This window comes from Aythya marila (assembly GCF_965140915.1).
Source record: "Aythya marila genome assembly, chromosome: 5".
NCBI classification, from domain to species: domain Eukaryota; kingdom Metazoa; phylum Chordata; class Aves; order Anseriformes; family Anatidae; genus Aythya; species Aythya marila.
Genome location: NC_139046.1, coordinates 35,244,500 through 35,264,468, shown reverse-complemented (window position 1 = coordinate 35,264,468; position 19,969 = coordinate 35,244,500). Strand labels below are relative to the sequence as shown.

At 41.9% G+C, this 19,969-nt stretch overlaps 1 protein-coding gene across 2 annotated transcripts in view; it reads left to right on the top strand.

Annotated features, from left to right (window-relative positions):
* Positions 1-19,969, top strand: part of RGS6 (regulator of G protein signaling 6) — a 254,432-nt gene that overhangs the window by 172,447 nt on the left and 62,016 nt on the right. For both annotated transcript variants that reach the window (XM_082760815.1, XM_082760816.1), the window contains 3 exons: positions 15,929-15,979; positions 17,373-17,479; positions 19,533-19,584. In XM_082760815.1, coding sequence (XP_082616941.1) covers positions 15,929-15,979; positions 17,373-17,479; positions 19,533-19,584 — 210 coding nt within the window. The remainder of the gene's footprint in view (positions 1-15,928; positions 15,980-17,372; positions 17,480-19,532; positions 19,585-19,969) is intronic.

The window sequence follows — 19,969 nt, the reverse complement described above, 5'->3', positions numbered from 1 at the left end:
TGTACCAGTATATTCTTCAACCTCCAGCCTTTTGCTACAAGGGACTTCTCAGTGGGGGACTCAGACAAATGTTTTGCCATTCTGTTTAGATTTGATTATATTTTCATTTCTTAAATATGCAGAACAGATGTTTTTAGCTTGCAGTAAAGATTAACAACAACAACAAAAAAGCCTTCTATAAAATAGTTTGAAATATGATTGTTTCTTTGGCAGCATTTTGCATTACATAAAATCCTGTGAGTGTACAGATGTACATTTTCCTTGTGTACGACGTATACAAACGGGTACTCCCATAGAACTGGATTTTAGCGTGTGACTGAAAGAACATTCAGGTTAACATGTAGATATTTAAAGTAGTTATTTGCTAATAACCTAACTAAAACAGCAGGTGATGGTCAAGTTATTCTCTCAGCTACTTAACTGAAGATGGAGAGGCTGGCTGAGAACATGCTGCCATAGCTGGTGGTACTGCTAGCGACGTGTAGGAACCGGCTGCTCTGTGCAGGAGGATCCTGTGCAGAGCAATAAGGACGTCTCACCCTTAGCATGGCACACGTGAAAGTTTCATCTTTTCCTCTAGTTTAAGGAAGTGATCTTCCCTTTATTATCCCAACACATCCCACCTAGACACACTTGACCTGTTCTGTGGTACTTAGCTTGTTTCTCATTCACTCTTATCTCTATTTCCTCCCCCCATTTCTGGGACGTGGTTAAGACACCAAGTTTTGCCCTTTTACACTTGATTGTCATGCTGCATGGTGCAATTTGGTGCAGTGCTTGTTAATTGCTTTTTAGGTTTAAACATGGAGTTATAGATATGTCTGGAGTGAACAAAAAAAAAGTCCACTAGGGTCTGAAGTGTGTGCCTTACAGTTATTAGTCAAATATGTGAATTACAGACTGCTTTGTCCCTTTAGTGTTGTATTAGTGAGTACATTCATGCAAGAAATTACCCACTTACACTTAAAAAATAATTTTCATATATCATCGGTCATTTTAGAGCAAAGCTTTGCATTGCTAGAAGACTGATGTGAATTATATTGCTGTTTATTGTGTATGAACTAAAATGTGTACATATTTGGGGTGTTTTGTTTTTTTAAAATGTATAATGACCCATGAAAGTGTAATTGGAGAAAAATGAGCCCAGCCTTTCCCAGAAATGTTCATCTATTTTACAGAGTGCTGACTACTAAATTGTAAAGGGAAAAGAAATAGCCTGATGAATTATGGAGCTTAGTCGAGACTATATGCCAACTCAAGAAAAAAATGAATGCTGGTTACCAAGGGTAAGGTCCTCCAGTATCTATGTGGCTAGGTGAAACACATGAAGTGCCTTTGAAAAAACAAATCTGGTGTTAAAAAAAAATGGCTTTAACTATTAAGGCACTGCATCTTCTTTTGATAGTCAACAGGATATAGCCTCCTAAGGGCCTTTCAGTTTTGAAAATGGAATAATGGGTAGGAGTAATTTTGGCATTATTGAAATTTGTGTCCACCATCATCTTTTAAAAATATGGAAGGGTTGCACATAGGACACCTTTTTGTTGCATTGATGTTTTATATGAGGTTATCATTATTTGCAGTTAAATGATGTAACGTATTTACTTGGGGGAAATTCTCAAAAGCACACATGGCTATTAGGCTGCCATGACCCAGCAGTAATGAGAGAGAAAGATCTATGCCTTTTTGTATTCAGGGAGGCAAAGGGATGCAAACAGCTTGGGAGAAGAAAAGGAGAAGCAGGCAAGGAGGTGCATTGTTTTGCTTTCAGAATTAATACTTTACTGATTATAGACAGCACAGAAATACCCAACAATTCCCTTTCATAAAAGGGAGCAATCTAAACCAGCATAATGCATATCATTACTCCAAAATAGGTTTAAGGCAAAAATGTGCATTTAATAACAAAATGATAAAACTGAAGAGATCTCCATGGAAGAAAAAAAAAAAAAGTAAAATGTAAGCCAACCGGGGTCCTATTCATATCCATTCCTAGTAGCCACTGGTTATCCTTCCTTTGGAAAGGATGAAAACTTGATTATTAAAAAATTAATTATTGCTGTTATAGATCAACTTTTCTTACATCATTTTTAATAGTAAGGAAGCAATTAAGCCCCATCAACAGTGTGACTGTTTTCCTTAGCATGTACTTTGGCAGGGGATGTTGTGGGTCTGCATGGAGCTTTCAGCCTTCTTAGGGAGGAATTAATTAGCGGTCAGATTGGTCTGTATTTATCGGCAATTACATTTTTCCCTAATACCAAAACTTAGCCCAACCAGCTATTGCCCCCCCAGGACAGCTTGATGTGATGGCAAACATTCAGTGGGCTAGCTAGGCAACTCTGGTGCTGCAGAGTAGGTAACAGGATCATGCCAACAGACTGGAGCCTAATAGCTAATGTCCTGACCCCATTTTATAAGCCCCAGACATGTAGGAACTGTGCAAGTGGCACATGGCATCCCATGGTACCAACCCATACAAGAGCCAAGGGAGTAGAGTTGCACATTTCCCCTTCCTTGAATCTTCAAAAAGTCATTTTTTTTCTGTATAAAGAAATTCTGATAACTAGTTCTGCTGTGTTAAGGACTCCAAAAATAAGAGGAGTGACTGTTCTCTGTTATGAGGGTAAGATCCTTCATTCTTAGGCTTTCAGCTGTTTACTTCTAACTCTGCATAATAGGTGAGACAATTAAAAAAAAAAATAGGAGAATTAAAGTCACAATATCAAAAGCAACTCTGGCAGAAACACATGTATCTTTGGCTAGACTCACATTGTGGGGTTTTGTAGGTGTAATTTGAAGTAAAGTTTTGATATTTTATGGGACACAGAAGGAAAACTTAAAATGCAGATTGTGGCTTGCAATGTTAGATACTGGAAAGGTATGTTGAAGGAAGATGAAATGTTACTCGTGTGAGAGTCGTATCTTTACAAAATGGGCCAATAGCTCGTCATGCTGTACTGCAGTTTATCATGAGGGTATCACCTCTGCATATGTGATGTGTCTCTGTGTTTTCAAATTTAAATGGCTAGAAGATCCTCATGACTTTGAGAAGCAAATATCAGCTCCTGTTTTGATCTCTTCTCTCCTGACCACCTCCTGACAGTAAGTTGCTGGTTTTGCCTTAATGTGGGTGGCCTTTACTCTAACGTGTGCAGCACAACTAACGTGGTCATGGAGTGAAGCTGTGAGGCTGCACTCTTGAAGCATTGCATGTTGTGAGAAGAACGGGCCAAATAAAGGATGTGGTCCTTGACCAAATGCGCTTGGTATCTGTGTGCCCTACAAAAGGGATCTGCCCAGTGCTACTAGACAGGACAGAACAAATGCCGAGTAACATCTTGTAGTTGTAAATTACTTGGTTGGGATCTTGGTTTGAGATTTGCATGGCCTTTTCTTAGACTGATCCTGTTTGCACAGGATGGTCTGTGAGTAAACTGGCAAGTAAAGGAGAATACTGGCCTTTTAGTTTGTTATTGCAGCCCGGAAACCATATCCTGATTTACCTGCCATGGGATCTGCTGTGGTTTGTTCTGGGCATAATGCAGCTAAATTTGCAAAGCACTGACAGGCTTAGTCTGTGAAAGTAAAACCAGAAACAAGCACTTGCAAGGGAGAGGCTGCACAGGACAGCAGAACTGGGGAACTCCATTGGCAGGAATTAGTATTAATGTTCAACACGCTGAGGAGCTGTCTGGTGTTTTATGTCTTCAGTGTGCCATGTAAACAGCAACTCATTAATCTTTACAACCCACAGAGACACCTGAATATTTTAATTACCTCTTTTTTTTTTTTTTCAGTCAGTTAATTGACCTGCACAGACACTATGTACGGTCTTTCCAAAGTTGTACAACTACATACCAAAACTGAAACTTAGACGTGCCTGATGCCAAGCTCCAGAATAGTAGGTGAGGAAGTCCAGATACGATGAACAGCAGAAAAGGACTTTGTCATCTTTTATATTTCTGACTCACATTTTCAAGGCTTTGCTTTGAGAAAACTTTGAAAATGTTAGCCTGAAAAGGGAGCCTCAGCAAGTAGCTGGGGGTAGTGTGTTAGTGTATTATTTCTGTTTGGTGCACTGCATAGCTTTAGACATCTTAGGGTTCCTGTGGAAAACAGGGAGGGAAAGACTCCTGCAGAAGCTCATTCAGAATAGGTAGCTAAGCTGGGTGTCAAATGGAGGTATTGCCAACACTGGGGTTTACTGTGGAAAAGTCCTTGTCACACGAGGAAACCCTGTGATACGTGATTCAGGGGAGTCAGCGCTGCTGTTCAGCAGACACGCTAGTTGAATTGCCGTCCCTAATGACAAATGAATAATGAGTGACTAGCATATAGGTGTAGGTTCATTAGAGGTAGTTTTGTGAACCTTGCTGATGCTGAAACATAGAACATTTAAGTCACGTGTTCTTAAACAGAGGCCACTCTCTTTATTTAGGTATTTGCTGGGAGTGGTTTTGTAGGCTCCTATTCAGAGCAGCATTTGAACCATTTAGGTTTGGCAAAAGTAACTCATTTTTGCATACCTACTGTTTTCAACATCTGTGTTGTTATTCCTTGTGACTGGGTTTTACATGCATATCCTCTCGCTCCTTGCATGTTTTCTTCCTTCGGTTCTACTCTTTTACTCTTTGACTGCAAGAGGGGAACAAATCTCAGTTGCTCGAGGAGAGTGTGTGACTTAAACTGTGCTCACTGCATAAGGGACTGCAGGACTCTGCTTTCCAGTACGTCTGCACTCGTCTGTGCGTGTGCAGCATAAGCTACTGCTAATCCCAGTGTCAACAGGATAAAAAGTTTATTTTGGAATAAATCAGTATAGTAGACAGAATCTGCTGAGTCTGTGAGATACCACAGCCATAAATACTGACCAGCCGTGCTTTAGACTGGCATCAGCAGAGTCACAACGGTGTTATTTGCAGTACAGAATCCCAAATGCTGGCCTGTACTCTTCCCAAGGGAGGAGTACCTTTCCATAGAAAATATGAGGCCTCTTGGGAAGCCTTTTCAATGTCAGAGTTGATTGGACTTATGATTTTTATGTGGCCTTCAGAAACCATATATTGCATTGAGATGTACATAGTATTTATAGTATCTATATATATAACGTTACTACATGTGTTCAATGTAATTACAGTCAGACCTCATGATTAACGATCTCCAAGTTACCACACACTTGTGCAGCTGGATTTCTGGTCCCACTTCTTCCACACATCACTTCTATGCTCATTCTTGCAGCAGAGACCATACAGTGAGCAGTCCAGCTAATTGCTCTCTGGCCTGTGCTCTTGGGGGGAAAGGAGGGGTGGAATAATGAGACAGAGACTTCTGTTTTTTTAAAGTTTATCTATATGGCAAAACCTTTTTTAGACAGAAGTGACTTTTGTCAAACTTTTTCCCTAGGTTTAACATAATGTCTTTTGGAACTGACTCTCTTTACTGTTTTTGTTGTACTGTTCTTTAGATAAACTTGCTGTAGTGTTTTACTTTGAAACTTTTTTTTCTTTAAAACTTCTATTTCTCTCAATGCATTTTGTATGTTTTGCTGCTTACATTTCACCCCTCATAAATGATTCAGTTTAATTCATAAGGTCAAACCTTTAACCCATTAAAATTTGGGTGGTTTCCTCTGGGAGGAAGGAAAACGTTCACATTACAGAAGTTCAACTGCACAAGTCCTCCTCCTTAACCCAGGCTTTTATGTGATTGTATTTCTGAGATCTGCAGAAGCAACCAATTTCTTTTACCTCCCCGATAAACCAGAAGCGAATACATTTATAAAAGGCAAGGTCTGTAGCCTGTAAGACCTCACAAACACTTCTGCACGCTTCTGTACTTCTGGGGGCTGTTCCCACAAGGCGCTGGTGACTCAGAGACAAGGGGAGCATCGCGCATCTGAGCCTCTTCCTCCCAACTGCGTGATCCTGGGGGGACGGTGCGAAGTAAACAGAAGAAAAACAAACCCTTTCCTCACTCTGCCTTTCCATGCTTCTTTTCACGCACCACCCGATGGTATGACCTGTTGTGTTTGGCTGTGATGCTGTAATTCTGCAGGGTGATTTGTTGGGACCTTTCTGTCTCGCTTCTCTGTGACCCTGTGAGTGGCTTCAGTGCAGACATCGTCCCCTCTCCCCCTCGTGTCTCCCGGGGCAGGGCGAGGACGGTGCCCGCTCCCTCTGCTCCTCTCAGCCTGTTGATGGTCATGAGTCGCACCTGAACGTTGTAAGTGGTGCTGTCAGTCTGATTTGCCAGAAGCTCGTTGTGGTACTGGGTCAGCAGGCTGTGACCCCCAGGAGGAGCCCCTCAGGGTGCCCACCAGCAGCCCTCCACCCCACAGCTCCGTGGGCTGCCTGCTTCCGCCAGGGGTGAGCCAGTAGGAAGGGGTTGGAGCAGAGGCAGCATGTGCTGGACGAGGTGTCAGCTGAAAGGACGCAGGGAATCGTAATCTGGCCTGGTCTGTCCCATGTCTAAGACAAGCTTTGCTTTTATTTAAGTAAGCATTGATTTGCCATAAAGCCCACGTGGCGGTGTGTCTGTTCTGTAGTCTCTGCCTGTGACTTTGTTAAACAGGTTTCTAGCAGGTCTGCAGGTGTTTGCAAAAGCAGCACTTGCTTTCTGTCACTGCTCATTGAAATTTAACCGCTGCCCTGACGATCCGTCAGTCAGCTTACACCAGGAATGGAGTTCAGAGACAGGCTAACTCTGTCTGCTTTCGCACAGTGCTTGCTGCTGGCACCCTGACGATACTGCAGTCTGAATATGGAAAGCAAATATGGGAGACTTGTGATAACTGGTGAAATGTATTTGCTTTTCTTTTCATTTTGATATTTACAATCAGCTTTTTTTTTTGGTAAAGTATCTTATGTAGTTCTAGTTTCTCTGATCGGTTGTATAACTCTCCTCTGAAGACCTTTTAAGACTTCTCACTCTCAACATTGCAAAGCTTCTGATGAATCAAAATACTTCCCAAGGCATTACACAACACAGTATAGCTCGCTCTTCTTTTTTTCTTAATGTGTTATGTGGAGAGAAGATTTGAGGTTTTATATATTTGGAAACTAAAAATACTAGAACATGGTTTCTTGCATCATAAGGTTGTTTTTTGTGTTTTTTTTTTTTTTTGTGTTTTTTTTTTTTTTTTTTTTTTTTTTTTACAAATCTGCACAGGCGGGCCATGCCTGCTGCTAAGCACCACCGTGTGGTGTGGCATGGGAAAGATGCAAGTGAAGCTGCTGGGCCTCAAGATGTGAGGCTGTGCTGGACAGAGGTAGGAGAGCAGAAGTGCCGCCTGCTCAGGGCTTGACACCTCAAACAAGGCTGGTGGGCACTGCCCGGTGAACAGTGTTACAAAGGCTGTGCCAGGTGCTTCCTGAAATCATCATGGCCTCAGAGCAGCACATCAGCTTTGTCAACCCTAAATCCACATTTACCTAGAAAGAAGTTAAATAAAATGCTGATCTTCAGCTTCTTAGTGGGGAATTAAAAGGAAGAAAAGTATTTTACAAGCTAGAGTTGCTCTTAGAAAGGAAACAAAAATGCCTTTTATATATCATATAGACGGATATTTTGTAGTTCTGAGCTATGTGATGTTTTGACACTGGATTCATTTGTTTAAACAGAATGGCAGTCATTTAATGTACGTTCTAGCTTTTCAAAATGCTGCTTATTTTCAATTATTCAGTAAAATACACTCGGAGTACTTAACAGAAAATGTAGTTGGGGGTTATTTAAGAGAAGCAAGCAGACTGTTGACTTTAGTGGTTCTGTTATTACGTGCGGCCCTATGAAATCCATCAAACAGGAGAAAGGAAAAAACGATTTACCCATTTTGAACTCATAACATAATTATGAATACTGACAGATTTGTGCTTGCTGATTTGTTTCAGTGTTATTAAATTGTTCTACACATTTAAAATCCACACTGATAAATGCCCGTATTTAAAATGCACATTTGAATGGTGTTGCCAGCAGAATCAGCTAGCTGCTGCTTGCCAGTACAAACACCTCTAATGCACAGCTTTGGGAGCCCTGCTTGAGTTATGGCCTCTAATGCTGGTGCTAATGTTACCTTTTTGTTTTGTGTGGCGCAAAGTAAATTGTCAGCAATTGCTAAATGATCATAATTCATATAGAGTTACCCTTGGCTAGAAGTTATTAGACATGCAACCTTAATCCTGCTGGAGAATTGTTCCTGACCAACCGCTGCACCAGTGCAGAGGTCCAATGAGGCTAACTGCTCTCTGGTGCACCCTGCTTAATGTGTGATTGAAAGGCCTGGCAGGCAAACGAGGGGGGAAAGCTGTACAGACCTGATTATTTCATTTTCAGGACGATGAACTCCTGGAGGGAAAAGAGCTTCAGATGTCGGGTTATTTCATTTTCCAGGTAATGTGACTGTTATTGCATCACCACGAGCACTGCGTGTGGTTCCCAACCTCTCCCGAAGAATGGGAAAGAAAAGAGTAGCAACGTGTCAGGACAAAGCAGGTTTCTTAGAAAATTTGATGATGCTAATTATTCTTGGCTGTAATAGAGAGAAAACGTTGTCATAGTTAACACAGGAGTGTGTGATCTTGTGTAAGAGAGATTTGTCATGGCCTGAGCACTTCTGGAGGCTGAAAATTTGAGTGCTGCTGCAAACAGGATTTCTGTCAAAATTCATGGGAACCTGGCTCATGCAAGGACGACAGGGTCAGAACTCCTAGCAAACAAATATAGTACCAGAACCATCAAAATGCTGTAGCTTTGGGTGCACTGTACATACTGTCATAGACAAGTCAGTGACATTCACACCTCTGCAGGGAAACTGAGAGCAGTGGCGAGGGCAGGGGGGAACTTCATTTGACAGCATTTGAAACCACTTTGGGAGTGAGGACGCAAAGTGAAGGGACCTGACAACCCCATGCTGAAATACACCAGTCGGCTCTGTGCACTATCGATCTTCCCCTTTCCTTCAGGAGAAGATTTGCTATTAAAAATATTAGTATGATAGAAATGGCAGAGAGATTGCCTTTGATTTGAAGACAGTGCGCATGAATTGCATAAGAGTAAAAATGTTTCAGCCCTAACAAGATCTGACACGGGAGCTTTCAATAGCCCCAATTCCAGCAGTGCTGCAAGTTGCTTCCCCGGCTGTTTTGCTGCTGAGTTGTTTTGACAGCACGGGGAATGGGGTCTAAGCGCTGCTGTATGGCACGGAGCCAAGCTGTGGAGCTATACGAGCCACTTCGGTAGCTCGAGTAACGTAAAGGCAGAGCAGCCTGAAATGCAACTGTAAATTTATGGTAAATTGCAGGTGTAAAGTTACGTCTTAACACATCTACAGTTCTTAGCAATTTGTAAAAGGAGGTGACTTCAGGTACTGTTGCACGTGGTAACTATTGCTGCTGGGAGACCGGGAATGCAGTTTTCCTGCCTCTCGTATACATTTATAATGCCTCTCAAGACAGCCTGCCTGTCTTCTGTGGGTGTTACAGGTACACATTTGAATGACATGGGTTGGGCCCAGGCCGAAGTGATGCTGCACTATCGAAGGCCAGGGTAAGAACAAGGCTGATGCCGACTGCCAACTGCTTTGTGTCGGTGCAGGTCAGCTGGAAGAAGACCTTTTGCTGGTTCTGCTTTTTTTCCAGTTGAGGACCCAGGTTAAGCCGTGCTGGCAGACCTCTTCCACTGGGATTAACCGTGTGTCCATTAAGGGGCTCGCTGACACAGCCCTGCTAACGTGGCCGCCGTGCGATCACTTCAAGGCCACTGCTCTCAGCTGCTCAGCACGGGCTGAGCCTGCCGTTAGGTGGTGTTGATGGGAGAGTGCTGAAAGCAAGACGCCTGTCTTTGGGTGTATCTCATGCTGCTTTCGTTCAGGGTACAAAGCTGAACCACTTATTGGAGGGCAGTGTCATAACGGGAGCGGTCTAGGGCTGGTACCTCCAAGACCTTAGGGTCTGGCATATGCCTGTGTTACCCAGGCAGGTCAGCCCACACGGGTCTGTGTGGCAGCAGTGTGTGTGTTTTGCCAGCCTCACTCCCTCCAAATAGCAGTCCAGAAGGAGCTATTAGCAGGGTGAGCCCGTGGCATTGCTTTCCCCTGGAAATTTTTCCTCTGTCCCTTGCCCTAAAACACAAGTGCCAATCCCTGGCAGTGCAGCTGGGGGTCATTGCTCCCTCTTGTGAAAGAATTTATTAATAGACTTGCTGTTAATTTTGCTTCAGGGCCTGGTGGCAGGAACAGGAACAAGCAAGAGTCAGATGTCAGGGCCATTAATTTAATAGGGTTTTGATAAATCTGTAATCAGATTCACAGTGTTTTGTTTACACAGGCATGGACACTCGTGTGACAGAGGCACAGCTTGCTTCTGAAGTTCAAAAGCAACATACAAACACCTATGATTAGTATTTCTCTGGGACTTATCTCTGAAATATTGACATTTGATATAAGTGGACCAGCATGCAGAACAGCTCTCTGTAGATAACAGTAAAGGAGACAGAGAGGGGCTGAATAAGTGGTTGGAATGGCATATCAGCCCAAACCCTGTGATAAGTAACCCACACTTGTCAGGAAAATGTAGAGGACCTGCAGGTTTTAAACCCATTTTGTTTACAAACCTTCCGTTCTTCTTGTTTTTATCATCCTGGAGTGCCCATGTACAATTCAGTGCCACGTGCTGCTTGCCACCCTACAGCAAGCAGCATCCTTGCTTCACACAAGTATTATATTTTCCATTTTTTATTATGAGAAAAATGAATTGTGAATTGAAGCACTCAAAAGTTATGATGAATAAAAATAAATACTTCTTAAAACCTTTAGCTGCTGTGGTCAAAAAGGGGTAATAGTTCTGCTGCTAATGGATGTTAATAATTCACAAACGAATTTTAAAGAGAGCCTAATGTAAAGGGAAATTTCTGTAAGTAGGAGCTCGAAGCTGTTGTAGCTTTGATGATGCTCCTTGCTGACACTGAGTGGTGCAATTACCACATTTTCTGAGTCAGCTGCTGAGTGTTGGGTTTTTTACTCTGTTATTGGTATTTATTTATGTGCGTATCGTAGGCAAGTTCTGTAAAGTGTTTCCCCATTATTTGTAACACAATACCAGGGAGGGAGAGACCCAGATTTTTTTTTTTAATCCAGTACTGTAAAAACTAGAGCTTTGCATTAAATCTTTATTGTGAGCAGGATTCTGTGCTTCCAACCTAGATGAAATCACTGTGGAAGTCAGTGGGAGATCTGTGTGGGGAAAAATGGTAGCAGAGAGTGCTGAAGGCTTGGAGAAACTCAGTATAAAATCATTTTGCCTTTTACTATGGGTGTCATGTATTTATTTTCACAAACCCCAGTTAATTAGCCTTTTGTTCCTAGACTTACCGAGGACCCAGTGCTGTTGTGGAGAGGAAAAAAAAAAAAAAAAGAAACCATTTGATCCGTTTATTGGTGTGATTGCCGTGTTTGGCATAGTAGAAAGCAGCTTGAGTGGCTGCTCATACACACGTGTAGGTATTCTTATAAATCTTTTTGACTGCTTGTGATTTTTTTTTTCAGGCTTACTTTTCTGATAGAAATATTTTAAGATTGGTCTGAGTTCAGGAGCAAATTGTTTGGAAAATTTGGTGCTAAAATGGGTTCATCTGTTTTCAAAAACGAAGTGACAGGAAGGAGAACACATTTTCACCCCTGCATCAAAATGCTGTCTGAACCTTGAGTTTGTAGATGACTGATGAAAGAGGCTGGGCACGCAGCTTGTTTGCTCATGTAGCGTGTCATGGAGTGAGTAGATAATGTCTAGGAAAGATCTGAACATTTCACTATTTCTTTTCATATTCCTTTTTAAAAAATACTACTACTACTACTAAAACATTAAAATATGTCAAGAGCGCATCAGGGTTACACTAGCACTGACAAAGTCAGGAGATAACCATGAAATCTTATGCCTGCTCCTGGAGGTGTATATATGAGACAAACTCTTCTGTAGCATGATCCTACACTGTTTATTCAATTTATTGTAAGACCCCACTTTGTTCATTGCTAATATTTGTCAGTGTGCTGTGAGGCCGTGTAACAATCTTGAGGCCCAAATCATCCCAGTCCTCATGCCATGTCTGGGTGACGTGTGGCATCCCGTCCATGCCAGGTCACCATGGGGCTCCTCTCCACAGAACTTACCAGCTCTGCCACCTCAGGATACTCAGCAAAAAAATGCAGTTGTCCGGTTGGGCCTCAAAAAAAAGCAAAGATACACGTTTGCTAAAGCCTTAGAAGTCCTCTGGCATTTTTTTTATTTCTTTAAACAGACATATACAACATGAATGTGTGTGTACTTTGTTAGGGACATGCCCAAGCTGTTGGTCCTGGCCCCTCTGCCCAGAGACTCAGTCTCCTCTCCAGGCAGCAGATCTTTAGAAAGCACTGGAGGTGTTTGGCTGTTTTACACAGTGAGTAGAAGAGGGATGGCTCTATGTTTTCTGAGTAAACCCTGGATTTTCTGGCAGAGCTAGAACAACTTAGGTTGAGTACAGAAAGTGGTGGTGACTCACATCATTAACTGCATCTTGCCAATGGCCTCACACCATGTGAACTTTTTTCTAATTTATCTTTCTTTGGCTGGCCAGTCGTTTGTCATGTTGACAGGCAATGGCCTTGTGGGAACACTGGTTACTCTTATGGGATCACTGAGGCTGAACAGAAAATGGAGAAAATAGCAAGCAGTATAAAACTGCTACTCTGTCTCTAAACCAGGTAGGTGGAAAAAAATGGTCATTGTGAATCTGTTTGAGCATGAGGATATAACTATTCCGTTGGCATTAAGCAACCTCATCTACCTCAGCTTTAAAGAAAACCCTAAAGCAATGAGATAAATTTCATAATAGGTGAGGAGGAAATAGATGTTCCCAGGCTGTTGTCTATCCTTGAACTGAGCATACTGACTCAGAGAAAGCGTAGGTACATAGAGAGGAGCATAGAGAACATGTGAGCCATTCCTCTACCTAGATCCAGTAACACTTTGTACTATGAAAACGTGTCCAACTATTTGTTTTCAGAAGATCTCCAATGCCCCACTGGGGTTTAGTGGAGATGTGTCAGGATCAAGGGTTACCCTTGGGTGTCCTCTGAAGGCGCTTGTGAAACGTGGAATCTGAAAATCAGCCAGAGAAGATCTTTTGGGGAAGGTGAATTAAAAGGGGACTGTCAGTTGGGCCTAATCTACGGAAGAGATTAAGAACGAATTTTCTGGAAAACTTACAGATAAGGAGTCTGTGTCTTGATCTGATAGAGGAAGGTCTTGTACAGGATTCATTCACATCTTCATGGCATCTTAGAAGGCTAGCTCTGAATTTTCTAGTTTGAGAAAGGGCATAAACAGAGTTTGTAGATGGGCAAAACCAGGTTGTGCTGATAGGAACAGCCACAAGCAGAAGCAAAGCCAATGTGAGGGTAACCCTAAAAATTGAAAGTATTGTGGGAGATGTCACCAAAGAGTTTTCATTATGATTGAATATTAATTATTGACATGGCTATTAATGATGACAGTAATTAACAGAGGAAGGAAAGACTTGTCATTGTCCCGAGGGTGAGTAATCAGTCTTGGCAGGTGATAAATAATGGTTCAGCAAACTCAGCAGAAAGATAATCTGTCTGCCTCAGGACAACAGGAGAACAGCTATAAAATCTTCTAGGCTCTTGGCAACACTCAGGAATGACTTCATATTTTTAACAGAGAGGAATTAAAATCCGTGATCTCAAGTGTTGCCTATATGCTGCAGTGACTGATGGCAGTAGTTCTGGCTGAGCTGATGTTTTCAGTTTGCCACTTTAAACCTTTTTTTTTTTTTAAAACCTTAACAAGCTGGGGAAGGAAGGCTGGTGAATCTGCTTTCAGCACTGTGTTTTAGTTTGATGCAAATTTCTCAAAAGAAAAGTAGAGCTGGGGTCATGATCACACTGTGGAGAGTTAATTCTGCATTAAGTATTCCTGTATATTTGGAAAGGGATTGGTCAGAACGCACTTCACCTCCCTTGCTCTTGAGCAAGACAATGAACTTCTCTAGGAGATTTTCAGATTTGAGCTGTCACATCACTTGGGAATAAAATGACTAAGAGAGTACTGCAAGCCTGTGATCTGAGACCAAAATCAGAACAAATTGTGGACCTTCTTAGTCTGGGAGAACAAGAAAGATTCTGGTTTACCTTGAACCAAGACAACAATTGTGAGTTTGTGTTTGGTTCTTGACAATACGGAAGTGCTTGAATTTGAGTCTTCTTGAAATATCCGTGTAGCCCCAAGTGTCTGTTATATCTTTAGGCTATTTTTGTGTTATAAAAGGCAAAAGGGAAAATCCTTCTTTGTTACTAACATTTTCTGTTTTATAAACGTGTCAAACGCAACAGTTACTGACTGAATATTTTCCCCACATATTTTTCAGCTCCGACTGTTCACTGGACATGTTTTCATTTAGCAGGTAGTTTTGGCTCCCTCAGAACTCTTTTCCTAAGTAAATTTATTACTCAGTAAAAGTTTTACTCAACTCTTCTTGAGTCTTTGCTGCTTAGCCAGTGTAACAGTATGTCTACATGATATTTCAGAGGCAGACACTTTGACCCAGCTGGGCTGGGCTCAGCTCTAGAAAGCACATCTGGGCCAGGGGTGGTTCATCTCTGGCTGGCTCAAACCCTGCCTAACATGCTTTTATCTGCCAGCAAAACACCAAGAAAACGTCCCACGTATTGAACATGTATAACGATGTCCGTGGACAAGTCAGGGCTCACTACAAATCTGGTTTATTGCACCAGACATTAAAGCACAACGTTTTATGGGTGAGAGCCAATGCATTCTGTTATTCAATTGTGTAATGTTACTTTAGTGAAAGGATCGCTGATTTCTTGGCTATCTATTGTTTATGCAGGGTGTGAGAAAATGAGCTAAACAGTGGTCAGCTAGTACTCTTGAGGTCTGTGAGGCTGTAAATTAGTTCAAATGGGCTCTGTTGGGGTTCTGCCGTGTGAATGGTTGCGGGTCATCCGAGTTCCTTAGTGCCAGAAGAAGAAGACGATATCAAGAGAGATTTACCACCAGCCCAGCCACAACACAGCACTCCTAGGTGGCTCCAACCTGTGGAAAACAGCTCTAAGATCAGTCCAATGTTCGTATGTGCTCTGTGTCCTCATGACCATATGGATATTTCTTATCCACGCTCAGTGTGCTAAGCACTGACTATTCATACAGAGGGATCCTAAACCACTGTTTATAAGATCATAACAAGTTTTGTTACTACTTGATGACCCCTGAAAACCTAATTTAAAAAAAAGAAAAAATGGAATCTAAAGATCTTTTTCTCTGCTCCTGGCCACCATGCTGCTGGTGGGATCACTAGTGAGTGCCAACTCAGCACTAGCTTGGTTTCAGACACACTTAGTCCCACTTTCTAGCACTTGTCTTTGACAAGTGCTAGACTTTTCACTGTGTTTTTGGTTTTTTGTTGTTGTTTTTTTTTGACTGGTAACTCAGTTCTAGACGTACAGATGATTGCCCCTGACATTAAAGGTGCAAGGTGACAGTAACTGCTCCTTTGTCCCCTTGCTGGGCAGTGCTTTCAGAAACAGTTCCCTGTATGCTGAGGTGACAGAAGCTACTGGAAAAGAAGAGGTTACATGGAACCATTAGAGTAATATTTGACTTAAGGTATAGCAAGTCTGCGATTGCACACGGGAGTACTTGGGCTTAGTACCTATCAATAAATATATAATTACAGTGTGGCACTGGAAGGACATTTTGAAATCTCAGTAGAGCTAAAAAGGAAAATGGAAAAAAATCATGTCAGTTCTTTTGTATCTCATCTCAATGTTATCTCTCTCTAGGGCTCTCAGAAACCTTTTGGTCTTGGTGTTCAGCGCTTTCTTTTCTTTTTATATTTCCTTTTTGTTTTGTTGTTACAGGTGCTGATATTGTACAGTGGCTTATGAAGAACCTCAGCATCGAGGATCCAGGTAAGGTGACTCCAGCTGGGGACAAACAGACCCTTAATCTGTATTGTGTGTGTGCTGTAGGACAGTGGGTACTATTTTGCTGCAGAGAGTATATACCAGAACAACAAGACGGATTTAAGCATTTGAAGAAAAGAAGGAGGAAAACAGATAAGAATCAACAACTTAATTAAGTCTAATACCTTGTTCTACAACACAGAGAAAGCGCTTTGTAGGAGTCCTAGCCTGTCTGTGAAACTGCTGCTAGCTAAGAAAGTCTGATTTATTCTAAAGCTGTTCCCAGACCTGGAAAGGAAGTTGGTAGATGTGTGTGGTTAACCAGGTAAACAGCGACAGGATTCTGTGGTGTGGAGAAAGGTAGCCACGACTAACAGGGCATGCTGGTCAAGGATGACATGGGCACTAGCACGGGATCAGATGGTGGCTGCTGATTTATTGTGTCAGATAGATACATGAATAATGAGCCATAAACTGTGATCAGTGCATGGGTGCAGTCCAAATAGTTCACACTTCAGAAAAAACAGTCACCTTGGCACAGCTGAGAACTATTGGAGAAAGAAAGAAATGATTTCTGCAGGTCCAGAAGTTTCTTTTTCTTTCCTGGAAAGACTAAAAATCAACAACTTATCTCGCAGTCTGTTTCTGCTGTCACCATGTAAAACCTGAAATAGAGGCAGTGTTGTCTCACACGGAGCAACCCTCTCCACACATCCCTTCTTGTGAATCCAGTCAGATCCCAAACCTGCACTTCAGCTGCCGACAATAGATTTATTATCTGCCTGGGCACACATGATCATCTGATGTGTATTTTGCAACTCTGAGAAAGTAGGTGCAGCTTTTGACAGTTGACATCAGTTGAAAATCTGTGCAGAGGTACCTCTGCGGTGGTGAGGGTTGCCTTGGCAGAGCTAACATATGCTAGCACCTCTTACCTCAGCACCGCTTCTTCTAACAAATGGCAGTGCTGCAGCGTTAGGATTTCTCTTTATGAACAAAGATGCTGAATAATGATCTGGTGCTGCAGATGTTCCTCTAATTTGGCAGAAGCAAGTGGGGTTCACTGATGGAGCAGGCTTCTTGTCAGCTGTCACCTGTGGTGGATAATCTGCTTTGAAGTGAAATTCAGATTCTAGAGCTGAATTGGTGCGAGACATTTTGTATACACAAAAACAGCGGGTTAAATGTTTGAGTAATGTTTCATCTGTATTGTAAGGCTGCTTTCTGCTCCCCTGCTTTGCGTGATTCCACTGGAAGGTGTAAGGATGCAGCACGGGTACAACGTGGCTTGTGAGCATGCAAGTCATCACCAGACCTGCTGCTGAAAGCAGAGGATTGCATGTTGTACATCATCCTGAGGTATCACTGCTCGTATCTCTCTTTTCCTTCTCATTCATAGGGGAAGCAATACACTTGGGAAGTCTTATTGCTGCACAGGGTTACGTCTTTCCAATCTCAGACCACGTCCTTACCCTGAAAGATGATGGGACATTCTATCGTTTTCAGGTTGGTGAGCCCTCAGCCTTCCTTGTGGCCCTTTCTACTGTCTGCTGGCTACTGCAGAACTGAGTAGCCACCCTTCTGTCCAAAGTGGGCAAGGGCAAACTTTGGAGTGGGACATCTGAGCTCTAGTAGAGCAGAAAATTCATGTTTTTATCCTCTCCTGGTAACAGATTGAGGTGGGAGGGGGCAAACTTCAGGCTTCAGATCTTTTACAGAGGATGCGTGACCTTGTCAGTCACCTTAGCTGAGACACCTTTATCCCGTAGTGTCTGTGCCCCCAGATTGGATGCCTCCAATTTTTAAAGCATCCTGTGCTTGAGTTCAATGCCGTTTCCAAAATCTGCTGCTGTCAAGTTCCTCAATAACCGAAAGCTTGTGCTGCCACAACTTATTTTAGACAGATTGGGTAACTTTAAAAGAAGCAGTAAGTTCAAACCTACTGTCTGGTTGAATTTGTTTTTCTGTTACATGATCTCTGTCAGCTCCCTTATCTTTCCTGTGACCTTTCTTCTATTCACTCTACCATTCCTCCTTTTCATTTGTTGTTATTGTTGGTTTTGCTTATTTGTTTGTTGTTTTTTTTAGCTTTTATTTGAAAATCCTGTTCTCATCTTTGCATCTGCTGCTCAGGCTCTCAGACCTACTGCTAATGTGGTTTTGTTATCATGTAAGACCAACAGCACAGGGAAAAACAAACAACAAAAAAAAAAACAACACAGGAAATCGCAGACCTCCCCTTATCTCTCTGCACCTTCTGGTTACCTGGTGTCACTCAGACTAAGATTTTTCATGACAGTTCCCTTGCTTTTCACAAAGTCCTACTCCTCCTATCGTGCAAGACTTGGCAGAAGCAGGGACACTGCTGATTGCCTATTTAGTTGTATTTTTGTTCATTTTAAGAGAGATGCCATAGGAAGTTAAGTTATCAAGCTGTCCCGTGCAGCTCTCAAAAGCCAGATTTCAAAAGCAGAGTATCATTTAATTTATTTTTCTTATTTTAAGCCCCTGTAAACAACGTCATCAAGTAGTCTTGACTGCTTATTGACTTTTCTTTTTTCTTCCCTTATCTTTTCTTGCAATTTTGCTTACTGCTTGCCTGTTGTCGTTTCCTGCAACAGTTCTCCTCAGCAGCTTTCTGCAGAAATAACCCGATAAAATCATTTTTCTTTTCCATTATTCCACTGCTGCTGCTTTCTACATCAACATCAGTCTATCCTTTAACAGTTGTCATGTTGTGAAGTTCAGGGAATATATATATCAGTGAGGAACATTGAACTGTGTATTGCTGCATCCCTCCGTGTTTTCTCGCTGTGCCTTGGTGCAAGAAATCGTCTTTGTATACATGTGATGTCCTGTGCTCTTTTGTGGAATTGCATCAGTAATGCAAAACACTGTTCTGTAATTTATGTGGTCACATTATTTTTCATTTGTGTCAAAATTGAAATGCAGCTACATGTAATCTTGTAATTAATTGTAGCAACTGCAATATGGAGACCTGGACAGAAAACAAAACCAGTAAACTCAGCAGGATTTCTGCTTTCAAAACAACTGTAATCAGAAGAGTTTTGAGCTCTGCCATCTGATTTATTTTAAAAGTAAATTGTTTTGTTGGCTGTCAACCACACTGGTAGCTGCTCCAAAAAAAAACAAGTGGTGCGTGGTGTATATAAAAGGCCACAAAGTTGTTTTTTTCTCATGGTCCTAACAAAAAGAAAAAGGTTCAGGGTGACTGTGAATTTCTGGGGAAAGAGGAGGTTCTGGGGATAGAGAGTAAGAGGTCCATATTCAGATAAGATAGCAAGACTGTCTAAAATGTCATCAGGGTGGACATCCTCAATCAGTATTACAGAGTCTCTGCCTTCAGTGAGGAATGTTGGTGATGATACCTTTCTGGAAAAGCATCCTCACTTTTCCTCAGACCTGTAGCAGTGTTTCCCCTTAGAGCAGAGACTGGGCCTTAGACTTCGTGTTTCTTCTGTTTGTATTCAAAATGTTTTTCTGCGTCTGATTTGTTTTTCATCTCTTAAATTATGAACATGCATATGTTGTTTCTTAGGCACCGTACTTTTGGCCTTCAAACTGCTGGGAACCAGAAAACACAGATTATGGTGAGGCTATAATTATTTCATTGCAGAAAGTTGGTACACAAAGTTTGAGATTGGGAAAAAAAATGTCCTTTAGCCTATGAGTTCAGTGGGGCCAGGTTGTTATGTACTGTTGCCTTCATTCTCCAATAGCTCTGTTCGTTTCAGCAAGATTTATGGCAAGCAGAATATTGCTCCTCGGGAATCTTAAATAATATCAGTATTGCTTTTGTGGGAGAATATACTTTGATCTGTAGCTGAATTTGATATGTTGATCAATAAAAAGTTACCTCATTTGGGCACTCATCTGGCTGATCAATAAGCCAGTATATAACTGATGACAACCCATAGTTAAGCTTCCGTGATATATGACATCAGACTTATTCCTCCTATTTTTTTTAAGATTACC